The following is a 12,217-nucleotide window of genomic DNA, read 5'->3' as shown; positions in this document are numbered from 1 at the left end:
GGACCTGTGCACAAACTTGACTGCAACAATACACTGATCAGATGGAAACAGTTAGAGAGGAATTCTAAGTCTCCTCTAAGTTCTCTATTTACTATGATGTAGAATTTATTGTTGACATTAAAGACCTAAAATGACCTAAAATGAATTTACAGTATGTGTGTATCTCAAATGGGATACAATGTGCAATGGTCATTAGTTCAGGTCTACTTAAACGTCAGTTCAGAGTTTAAATAGGTGCACTGACCTTTGGGCATTAAAGCAGTGTACTAATGTACTTATCTGTTTGAATCTTGCTTTAACTAACATGGAAGCCTTGGGCAGTGTGAGCACAGGACATTGGCTTACAACTTGACTTTGACTTTTCTGTCTTTGTTTATCTAGTCATGTCTCCTCTACAGCTCAGAGACGATGGATTAATACTTGTTCCCCAAAACAACTCATTATTCTGCTCTGATGATTTCTGTCATTCAGAGAGCTGGCCACTTTTCTCTCCGTGTGGTTCCCCCCCCCCCCCCCCCCCGCCAACATTTTAGAAAGACAAACGCAACTATTACCAGAGATTAAAATTAGGTATGTATAAAAAACAGTTGAAGAGTTATAAATCCTTTGGAAATCTACAAACATTTTCCAATGTGGAATCACAGAGAAGTTGTTCCAATACATAATGCTCAATTTCCACTGTGGTCAGACTGACTGGACAAGCCGCAACCAGTTTATTGGTCTGCCAGTAACTGGTACCACCAAAGATCATGAAATCATGGTTTACCAAAAGCATACAACTTTAAGAAAACAAAAGACTATATATCGGCCTATATAATATATGGAGCATATTCCAAGAAAGGGCAATCTACACGGACATTTTCCTTATAATACTATTACTTGTCAGTAAATAAGGAATATTGAAGAGCCAATGGATGGGAAATACTTGTTTAAATTTAAAAGTAATGCTGCGTACAGTTACATTGGCTAGAAGTCAAATTAAAAGCCCGTCCCCGTCCAGAAAGCATGTGATTGCTCGTTCATGAGGAGCCAGTGGGAGGCGATAGCTAATCTGCTAGCTAGCTAGAACATTGTTTCGTCAAGTAGGCTAACCTCTACACTGTGTGGCACTGCATACTTTTTAAGGAAATAAATCGATTCTACTCACACTTTCGATGGACGCATGATATCTCCTGAAATACATTGATGAAAAAGTCTTATGTGATTACACATTGAGTATTCGAAGAATTTGTCACGTTTAAACGTGGGATTTTGACTATCTTTCGGCGAGAGGAGGACAGCTTTTAGGAGGCGTCACAGAGGTTCTTCGTCCTGAAATGGACACAGGAATTGTCCCCGAAAAGAAAAGGTAGGGTGATTTTGTTGGTAGCTAGCCTGCTATCTAGCCACGTGGACGTTATATCACGGTAGCAAACCTGATTATTTTATAATATTTGTATTTGGTTTGGATTTATACTTTACAATAATTGGGCAGGTTGTTCGACATGCGGTTCGCTGCTAGCTAGCTCTTAGAGTCTTAGCTAAAAACTAATATTGGCCAACGCAGTTAGTCTAGCTTTATCTTACCACTGCTAGCATCGTTTTTCTTTTTTTATTGTTCACATGGTGACGCGGTATTTAATTGATCTAGCCAAAAGTATGATGCCACGCGGTTATAATATTTTGTCCGGCATCATTGCATTGATAACGTTTGGTGTGTGACGTGGAGTGTCTCGGCGATTTTGTTGACACTGACAGCTGACCTAGGTCTTAATGCAAGACGTTGCTTTGTGTCGAAAAAGATAGTTATTATTAGTAATTTGTGCATTTGTGTTTTTAACAGAACGGGGCCATTCACAAGCCTCAAGGGGGTAACTAATGGGAAACAAGTTTGGTGGGAAATCAGCATTTTTTTAAATTATATATTTTTCTTCTATGAAGTTCGAAAATAACTGCATGTTTGCAAAATGTCGAATGCGGTCATGAATGTCAGTTTTATTTTTTGTAATGGTGAAATAACTTCCGAGTTCAGGAAAAGTTGAACTTAAATGGAATCGATGGATTCAAATGCACTCAACACTCAGACCATAAGAACATTAAAGCCCTGGACCACACAAATGCACACTTCTCCAACTATTTACACTGTTTTACAGGGCTTTGTATGAAGGTGATTTAGTCGATTATCATCTGGATTTTCAAGTTAACTAGCCTCACTCACTCAATCACTCACACTTCATAACATACCCTGTAACAATGTGGCAAGCAGTAAGCCTATTGCTACATTAGGCAGTCTGTGGGGCTGACCTTGTCACTACCTGTTTTGCCCCTATAGGTCTAATACTAGGTTGAATACTTCAATATTAGTATCAATGCTGGAAGGACAAGCCCACTGTGTACTGTACTCTTTACTTGTGTTTTTGGTTGTATATGCCGTATTGACTATTCTCAATAGTAGCATTTTAATTCAGAATTAATTCAAAATGTAACTACATTAAATTGTTCATATAATAGAGGAAGTGATATTAAGTGTGTCACTTTTAGGTCAATGTTTTTTTGTACTGCTTGTTGTTCAAACAGTGCACTACTGTCCACTAGGGAAATGTACTGACTGAAACGAGTTACGTAACACAAGAGGCTGGGTAATGTTTACTGTCTCAGCAAACACTTGTGACAAAACCCCTGATATACTTACAGGAGAAAGCTAGTTGGCCCTAATTAGTAACTTAGTAATTAATCAAGTAATGAGATTACACACAAATTAATTTTCTTAAGAATTCTTCTACTCAAGTTCACATATTTGCGTGGAGTGAATTTTAAAAGAAAATAGTTTACATATGTAATGAATTGCATGCATTTTAGAGAACACAAGCTTAGTAGCAAGCTTTTCCTATGTTTTCTACCAGAGTGTATGGCCACTGTTTGATGCCCTTTGGAGGATAGGGGTCAGTTTTGTTCTCTTTGGAATGACCTTGAAGGTCTGGTAGAAAGAAATGTACGATCGACACATTTCACCTTGTAACTTTTACTGAAAGTGAAGAAAGGTTTTGGGAGAGACGCAGCACTAGAATGGATGTAGGACTTTCCAGTCTGATGCAACTGGTCTACGCAGATTCTAGAGAACTGAGTGAGGGTAGGAAATCACTTTAGTGACGAATGTAGAATTTAAATATAAAGTGGGGGGGGGGGGTTGAGTCTCACCAACCTACTGACTAATCTCAGCTTGCACAAGTGAGACGTTGGTTCATCCCTGATGTTCATCATTTTCATTTACATTCCATTTAGTCATTTAGCAGACGCTCTTATCCAGAGCGACTTACAGTAAGTACAGGGACATTCCTCCGAGGCAAGCAGGGTGAAGTGCCTTGCCCAAGGACACAACGTCATTTGGCACAGCCGGTAATCAAACCAACAACCTTCTGATTAATAGCCCGACTCCCTAAACCACTCAGCCATCTGACCCCATCATCAGAGGGGTTGGAGAGACTGGGTGGTTGTTTCTGCCACTAGAGTGTTTTCAGGTTGGGAAGTGTGCTGTTGATGCTATTCAGAAGTGGTTACGTAAGGGTCAGGATCGGCTTTCAGACACCCTGGAGAGACCACCGTTCATGTGGTCTGCTCAGCCTGACAGAAGATAGTGTAAATATTTGGACCCCACTAAGCCAGTGCACTGGCTGTTTGTCATTGTGATAGTGCCTATAACACAGTGTCTGTCTCTCTGTCAGGCTTTGGAGCTGTTAAATGTCTGTTGGATTTGAGAATCGATTGTACAATCTTTTGGGCCTTGACAAACTTTTTTTTTTTTCTTCCTTTTTTCTTTTTCGAGAGGACATGTTTAGATGGCTTGTCTTTCGAACAGCAAAAGAGCCTTTGATAATTACATTGCTGGAACGTAGGTCAGTTCAATACATCAAAGTTCATCTAATTAACATTAGTCAAATGCAGTTTTCTAGTGCAGTTCCTTGGTGGGCCAGGCTTTGTTGTAACAGTAGAACAGATCAATGGCAATGAGTTCAGTTGATTGTGTTTAGCAAGCTTACATAATGGCATCTTTGTTTTCATACTGCACTGTTACTGCTATATAGAAAGTCATACAGCTTCACTGTGCTATGAGAAGTTAGTAGGGTTGTTGGTTGGGTAATGGCAAAATCACTGCTTCTTGTGCCCCCTGCATATACAAAATTATATCCACTAAAATACAAGTATCAGAATGAAAAGGCTTGAATTGGGCAATGAACAGGCTGAATGTACGGGGTTGGATCAAAGTCTTTGTGTTGGATGAATGTTTCAATGAATGTGTCCTTTCAACCTTTTTTTCTTTGTACCAATGGATTTTTGTATTTAGCAGTTCTAACTAGTTATGCACCCAAATGAACATTCTGGAACAAAACCAAAAATGTAGCATACACTTGGCCATTTCTAGTTAGTTTTTTTTCAATAGGCCCAATTGTATTAATATATAACTTTTTAATCGTCACATACTCCCTGCTTAACCAGCGCTGCAGATTACGAATTACATGACCAAAGGATGTACAACAAGTTTAATTGTTATTGGGTTATCTAGAACCAGTTTGGAAAGTTTTAAGACTAAAGAATAAAGAGCTATTGACATTTTAATACAAATAAGTTGTTACTTTGTTGATGTTCCTTAACTGTTGGTAGTGGATGTAAGGAAACTAATGGGGAGTATCTGTCGAATATCCAACTTAAAACAATTTTTATCTCGGGTCTCTTGATAAAGGCTAGATCGAAGGAGAAATCTGAGCACTTTGGGGCAGCATATATTTTCAGCTCATATATTCGTCTTGTTTCCCCCTTTGTCTGAAACTGCGAAAATGCAATTTTTGACGGACGAAATTTCGGTGCATCCCAAGTTTTAACATGGGTACTTAACTTGGGGCGCAATTGTCTTGTTACATGCCTCTAATGGCGACTGTATTGTGCTTGAGAGACAATTAGGTTTTCAATGAAAGACCTCTTAACTAGTGACCAGTGCTCTTAATTATGGATGTGTTCCAGAAGGGTGTTCCACCAAAGCCTTTTCCCAGCAGACTGCTGGCTGGGAGCCTGGGCAGTAAATGTCAGAATGATTGGTGGAAAAGCTTGGCTGAGCACCAAGCAGGCAGGCAGACTGGAATCCCATCACAGGTCCAAGCCCCCCTTCTCCAGCCAATCACGCCAAGGGGGTTTACTGCACTTCATCTGGTCGGCAGCCAATGACAGCAAAGACCCAGGCTATTTATGTAAATGAGTTTGATGTGGCAAGGCGGTTGGCTCCTTGTGTGTTCCAGTCAGACCTCCTCCCCTGTGCAGTCGGGCTTCCTCTTCCCTCGGCAGAGCGCTATAGACCAGACTACAGACAAGGCTGGGCAGGATGCTGGTGTGTGTCTCTGGGTGTGAAGACCAGCTCTGGGACCAACCCCCGTCTGACCGACCTGCTGTCCCCTGCAGGGTGAGCTCCGAGCGCAGGAAGGAGAAGTCTCGTGACGCGGCGCGATGCCGCCGGGGGAAGGAGTCGGAGGTGTTCTACGAGCTGGCCCAGGAGCTGCCCCTGCCTCACAGCGTCAGCTCCAACCTGGACAAGGCCTCCATCATGAGACTGACAATCAGCTACCTGCGCATGAGGAAGATGCTCAACACAGGTCAGTAGCCTGGGACAGGGAGGAGTAGCCTGGGACAGGGGGGACAGGGGGGACAGGGACAGTGTGAGGTGGTGGGGAGATGGAGTGGAGGGTGTGCTGTGGAGGGTGTGCTGTGGTGGGTGTGCTGTGGTGGTTGTGCTGTGTATTGGACACATCGGGCCAGCGGCTCTGGCAGATCTATAGCTAAACGTGGAGGCTAGAGAATATAGATCTCTTGCCTGTGGCTACTCCTGTTTATGTGTCGCAGTGCCCTGCCCAACATGTATGTGCTTAAAGCTGCACGGTGAATTGCAATCCTCTGCTCTGGATTTGTAGAATGAACATGTATTTTTTTAAATATTTTATTGTCTGGTATCCCATTCCTTTGGCTCCATCCTCACTTCTACCCCCCTCCATCCTCGCCTCCACCAACCTCCCTCCCTCCCCTCTACAGTCGACCCAGCTGAAGTGGAGGAGTCAGAGCTGGACTGCCAGCTGAACGGCTCCTACCTAAAGGCTCTGGACGGCTTCCTCATGGTGCTGTCGAACGACGGAGACATGATCTATCTCTCCGACAGTGTCAACAGGTGCCTGGGCCTGGCACAGGTACTGTACTGCCCCCCACAGTGAGTCTGAGTCGGCGAGCCGTGGGGGGGGAGAGAACCGCTCCACGACAGGCCACACGCCGACACTCACCGGCCCAGAGAGAGAGAGGCTCGTGCTGGGTGCGCGGCGTTCACCGTGGTCTCCTTCTGTGGTCTGTTGCAGTTTGACGTGACGGGACACAGTGTGTTTGACTATACACACCCATGTGACCAGGAGGAGCTGAGGGAGATGCTGGTCCATCGAACAGGTGACTAGGAACCCACTCCTGACAGTCCACATTAGCACGGCCGGGAAGCAAACTGTTTACCTTTTTGAGTGCTGTCAGTATCAGCCAAGCTTGTACTGTTTTCTGCCTTAGTCTTTGCTCTGCAGAACTGGTACTTCCACTTTAGCAGGACTGGTCTCAACAGGGCTCATATTTTAGAAACCCCCTTTCTATCTATGTCTCTCTCCTTATGTCAACTCCTCCTCATTCTGTCCTCTTCCCTCCACAGGATCTTCTAAGAAGTCCAAGGAACAAACCACTGAGCGCAACTTTTTCCTGCGTATGAAATGCACCCTCACCAGCAGGGGGCGCACTGTCAATGTCAAATCGGCAACATGGAAGGTGAGTTTAAATACTGCCCCGAAAACCACAAAACACTAGCCTGATGTTGTCATACTTGTTCTACTCTCCGTTGGACTGTGACTATGGGGCGTATTTCAACCAAACTCTTAAAACAAATGCCTCTTTGCTCAATTGGATAGACCTACAACCAATCAGAGTAACGTAATATGTTGTTTGTTGAAAACGAATTCAACCCAAGGGCTCTTTCTTGACATTGTTGATTATGTTACTGTTGATCATCTGTCCATCGTCGTATAAAGCCTGGCCTGGCAATTTCATTGGTCCGCCCAGATCCTGGTTTTATGTAGTTGTTCCCAATACGAGACCCTCCAGACCCAACTTCCCGACCAAATGTTTTTGTGGGCGGGGAGAAGTTTGGCTGGCAGCCAAGCTAATAAAACACACAATTATTAACTAAAGAGTGAAACACTCTATTCTGACCAGGAGCAGAATCAGAGTAGCAGTTTTCTTACTAAAGACCTGCGTGGAATTGAATCGTATCCTGTGGCTCAAACAGGCTTTGTGAAAACGTTAACATGCTGACGCTACGTCGTACTTAGAGTACTTACCCCCCCCCCCCCCCCCCCCCCGCCGGTCCTCCCTCCTCCAGGTGCTCCACTGTTCAGGCCACATGAAGCTGTACGAGACCCCGGCGGAGCAAGGCTCGTCTGGGCACAAGGAGCCCCCCGTGCCCTTCCTGGTGCTCATCTGCGACCCCATCCCCCACCCCTCCAACATCGAGGTCCCACTGGACACCAAGACCTTCCTGAGCCGCCACACTCTCGACATGAAGTTCACCTACTGTGACGAGAGGTAGCCCTAACCCAACCCCCATACGCTTCAATTAGTTTGTTTAAACACACCTTTTTACGAGTCTTCTTTTTAGATTGTCGGGTTGTGTGTGTTGTTTCCACTGTAGTAAGGAAATGATGCAAACGTCTGCAAATAATGAATGGTACAAAGGTGATATTCAACTTCCTGAATATTGCACCCAAGAGCCATCTAGTGGTCACTCTGGGGAACAGCAGGTGGCTAATGTCAAGCTGCCATTTTACGCAATCTGTTGTCTTCCCTCCAGGATCACAGAGCTGATGGGCTACGATCCCGAGGACCTTTTAAACCGCTCTGTGTACGAATACTATCACGCCCTGGACTCAGACCGTCTCACCAAGACCCACCACAACTGTAAGCCTGTCCTACTGCACCCTAACACCAACACAGGCCCCTTTTTAATAAAGTTCTAGGTTTCAGGACGACCACTGAGGTAGGTAGTCTGACTGCCCTCTGCTCTCCCTCCAGTGTTTGCTAAGGGCCAGGTCGTCACAGGCCAGTATCGCATGCTGGCCAAGAAAGGAGGCTTCGTGTGGGTGGAGACACAGGCCACGGTCATCTACAGCAGCAAGAACTCCCTGCCACAGTGTGTGGTCTGTGTCAACTTTGTTCTCAGGTACAGTCAGGGATCACAGCCTGGGTTTTGTTCTCAGGTACAGTCAGGGATCACAGCCTGGGTTTTGTTCTCAGGTACAGTCAGGGATCACAGCCTGGGTTTTCATGCTTACAGTAGGACCAACAGACATCCTGTGCAAACCCGTGATTTTTTTAAAGAGACTTGCTACTTTATAGCCGGCAGCCGAGGATACTTTGATAATAGATACAACAAAATTAAAACTTTGATGTGCTTGGGAACAGTGTGTGTGTGTGTGTGAGAGCTGGTCTGGGTGCTGATGTGCCTTCATCCCCCGCAGTGGCGTCCAAGAGGAGCAGCTGATTTTGTCTCTGGAGCAGACGGGTGCCGTCAGGCCTGTGAAGCAGGAGCTCGTTCAGGGAGAGGAGGAGGTGGAGGAGGAAGAGACAGTTGAGGAGGTGGTGGTGGAGGAGGACGAGAGCAGCAGCAGCCAGACAGATGTATCCATGGAGGAGCCCAAAAGTCCAGAGCTGGACGTGATCCAGATGTTCACCCAGACGGTGGAGCCCTCCTCCCTGACCAGCCTGTACGACAGGCTGAAGGGGAAGCCCGAGGCCCTGACCCAGCTTGCCCCGGCTGCTGGAGATGCCATCATCCACCTGGACTTCAGCTGCCCCGGTCAGTACTGCAGACTCACACACCCCACCCTCACCAGGGGATGTCAAACATAGGGACAGCTCAGTGGTTAGTGCATTTGGCTGCAGGTCAAGAGGTTGCGGGTTTGAATACCCCACCTCTATGTCGCTTTGGGATCAAGGCATCTGCTAAATCAATTTGTAAAAAAACATGTGTTTCTCTGTTCATTGATATCCTAGCTGGTCCTAACTTACCCCTGGTTCTGACCCCTTCCAGACATCCATCTGCAGGAGGTTACCCTCTACAACGACGTGATGCTGCCCTCCACCAGTGAGAAGCTGGCCCTGTCCCCTCTGCACCCCAGCGAGCCCCTCTGTCCCCCCTCCTTAGTGGTCACAAGGCAGGAGGACTTCCCCTTCCCAGTGTCCTCTGCTCCAGAGACCTCCAGCTCGCCCGGCAGCAACAGCTTGGAACGCAGCCCCGCAGAGGTGAGAGGGACGCTGCTTTCAGAATGTTCTGGAAATGGTGGTTCTTCCCTGGATCTTGAAGGTTCGCAGGTCTGACGTGTGGTTCTTCTCTCCAGCCCGACAGCCCGCTGGACTTCTGCTTCTCCGTAGACTCTGATATCAACTCTGCTTTTAAGCTCGACCTGGTGGGGAAGCTGTTCGCCATCGACACGGAGCCCAAGACTCCTTTTACCGCGCAGGTAAATATTCAGATGAACGCACGCCCACAAGCCCCTGACGGAGAGAAGCAAGTCAGTCTGACCTTTTGGATGTTCCTCTCCTTTGCCAGGCCATGGACGATCTGGATCTGGAGATGCTGGCCCCCTACATCCCCATGGATGATGACTTCCAGCTGCGCACCCTGTCCCCAGATGAGCCCCTGTCCTGCAGCCCCTCCCAGCTCCTGGAGGGTTCCCCTTTGAGCCTGGCTCACGAGGTCAGCTACCCCGGCTCTCCCTTCAGCGCTCCCAGTCGCACCGCCTCCCCTGCACCCCCCTTACCCCCACCCCCAGAGACAACAGAACATCTTCATCTTGTCACCAAAACCCAGAGGTAAGTCTTTGTTTTCACACACACACACAAACACACACACACATACGTTGAGTATTTTAATCCTTCCGTTACATGTTTACAGCAGGAGCGTAGGTTTTATTATATTAAAACTTTTTGAAAACGGCAAATCTGTCCCCATCACTTTTTATGAGGAAAATTACATTTAACGGCCGCATCCTCAGTCATTAAGAAAAGCTATCTCACCCACATAAAAACTAACAAACCTATGCCCCTGGTTCACAGTGTGTAACCACCTTCTCCCTCCTGGTTTCAGGGCTCCCCAGTGCCTCGACAGTGAGATCTCCCTGAGAACTCTGGCCACCCACAATGCACAGCGGAAGAGGAAGCTGGAGACCGTGACCTCCCTGTCCCAGGTGACGGGACTGGTAAGTACGGCTGAATCTTCAGAGAAACGTCCGCAGCACCTCACCGTGGCTCAAACTTGTCTCAGGGCTGACGTGAGCTAACTCTTTCCCTCAGGGCACTGTGCTCCAGGGCCCGGCTGAGCAGGGGAAGAAACCCAAGGTGTCTGAAACTTGCAGGCCAGAGACGCTGTCCCGCAGGACCATACTGCTCCTGCCTACAGGTGGCGTACAGCAGAGAACAGGGGAGGGATCAGCTTAGTGGGTAGAGCAATTTGACCGCAGATCAAAAAAGTCAAAGGTTTAAATCCTCCTGATGTACGTTGTTGCTTTGGATAAAAGCATCTGCTAATGGAATACAGTTTTTATAATTTGTATTATTTACAGCTTTTAAAAAGTTTTGTTTTTTAGTTTGCTTATCAAAAAAAGGTGGTGGTGGGGAGGGGGGGGAAACGTCTGTTTCTAGACATTGTGTGCTCCGTCAGGTTTCAAACTCCTCTCTCTCTCCCAGACCTTGCCAGCCGTCTGCTTGGCAGCTCATCTGAGGGCAGCGCCTCCCCCTTCACCCTCCCCCAGCTCACCCGCGACGACTGCGAGGTCAACGCCCCCGTTCTGGAGCGCCAGCACCTGCTCCAGGGGGAGGAGCTGCTGCGAGCTCTGGACCAAGTCATCTGAGACAACGCTTCGCCTGCCCACTGCTAGACTAGACCGGACACTACAACCCCCCACCCCTCTCTGAGCCCCCCTCCACCCCGACCTCGCCACCCCCTTTATTTATATCTCGTCTGTTTTGATCTGTTAAGTTTTGTCTGCCGTCTCTGCACGCCCTGCTGTGGCCTCCTCTGGTTCTCTCCACCCTGAAGAACACCAGAGATGAGTTTGAAGCTGGTGGGGGAGGCCCAGCGGTGTTGGGCCCCCCTGTTTCTCTGTGGGGGGGCCTCCCAGACGGCACACAGAGCAGCGCCTCCAAGGAAGACACCTGTTCAGGTGTTCTCCTGAGAACAAGGCGCTACTGCCAGCAGTGTATTGTAAGCTTCAATCGCACAATGTATATTTTCTTAATAAGAATAAATATTACCAGCAATATATATATATATATATATATATATATGAAGCCTTTTTAAAGTAGTCTAAATGGGATTTTAACCGTTTTCGTTTTTTCTTCTCCTCTCTCTTCTTGGTTATAACACATCTCCTAAAGTCTGTAGTTCTGAATTTCTAATTCATTGCTTAAACGTACAGTTTGAATGTTGATCTCATATAATGGTCTTTGAGATGAATGCATTTAATGTGTAGCTGTCAGTATCTGTCACTTTATTAAATTATTCTATCTGTGTGGAGAGCAGGTGATTGGATTTTAAGACACTTTAAGTGGACTATTACACTCTAAATGCAATAGACGCGAGAGAGTAAAAGATTCTAGATGCAACTAGATTCTAGATGCAATTCTAAGAATTCTAAGAATCTAGATGCAATTTGTTATGTTTTGTATCAAGGAAGATTGGCTACTTAATTTGATTTAAACAACTGTTTTGTCACTTTGTTACCAAATCAGGCACTAAAGTGAAGAGTAATTCATAAAGATTGATTACTTTATTATCTCATATAATGTAGATGTGTGAGTAGCTCAAAAATACCTATGTTCTTGGTTTTAGTAAGTTGTATGTTATTGGTCTGTGTACTGCAGTGTTGGGTTTCTCACATACACCTTGTTGCTGTCTAACAATAAATTACTGTAAAAAAAAAAAAATGTGCCATGTAGTTTATTCAGTTTCAAGTCGACTAAATGTTAATGAAATCGGCTGCTTTTGAAAAAAAAAAAATATATATATATATATCATTTCTTCATAGACGATACATTACTCTTTTATTATGTAAACCTGCTCAACCTTTCAAAGACTACATACAGTTAATGCGTAAGCAGGCTGTAGCAAAACTACATGACT

General features: G+C 45.9%; 1 protein-coding gene across 1 annotated transcript; it reads left to right on the top strand.

Moving 5' to 3' along the window:
- Window positions 1-1,021: 1,021 nt before the first annotated feature.
- Window positions 1,022-12,015, top strand: hif1aa (hypoxia inducible factor 1 subunit alpha a). The gene is made up of 15 exons (XM_084680593.1): window positions 1,022-1,348; window positions 5,428-5,618; window positions 6,052-6,203; window positions 6,366-6,450; window positions 6,698-6,810; window positions 7,421-7,623; window positions 7,889-7,995; window positions 8,110-8,257; window positions 8,556-8,893; window positions 9,128-9,339; window positions 9,435-9,557; window positions 9,647-9,909; window positions 10,184-10,295; window positions 10,390-10,495; window positions 10,783-12,015. The coding sequence occupies exons 1-15, from the start codon at window positions 1,317-1,319 to the stop codon at window positions 10,944-10,946; spliced, it is 2,349 nt and encodes a 782-aa protein (XP_084536719.1). The 5' UTR covers window positions 1,022-1,316; the 3' UTR covers window positions 10,947-12,015.
- The last annotated feature ends 202 nt before the right edge of the window (window positions 12,016-12,217 follow it).

This window comes from Hypomesus nipponensis, chromosome 3 (assembly GCF_054491055.1).
Source record: "Hypomesus nipponensis isolate SF chromosome 3, ASM5449105v1, whole genome shotgun sequence".
NCBI classification, from domain to species: Eukaryota; Metazoa; Chordata; class Actinopteri; order Osmeriformes; family Osmeridae; genus Hypomesus; species Hypomesus nipponensis.
Note: the sequence above shows the minus strand (reverse complement) of the source record. Positions and strands in the feature narration are given on the sequence as shown.

Bases quoted from the DNA above. Each gene is read 5' to 3' on its own strand.
- hif1aa (XM_084680593.1), top strand. From the start codon at position 1,317: ATGGACACAGGAATTGTCCCCGAAAAGAAAAG. The intron at 1,349-5,427 runs GTAGGGTGATTT...TGTCCCCTGCAG, and splicing joins ATTGTCCCCGAAAAGAAAAG to GGTGAGCTCCGAGCGCAGGA. The intron at 7,624-7,888 runs GTAGCCCTAACC...TCTTCCCTCCAG, and splicing joins TTCACCTACTGTGACGAGAG to GATCACAGAGCTGATGGGCT.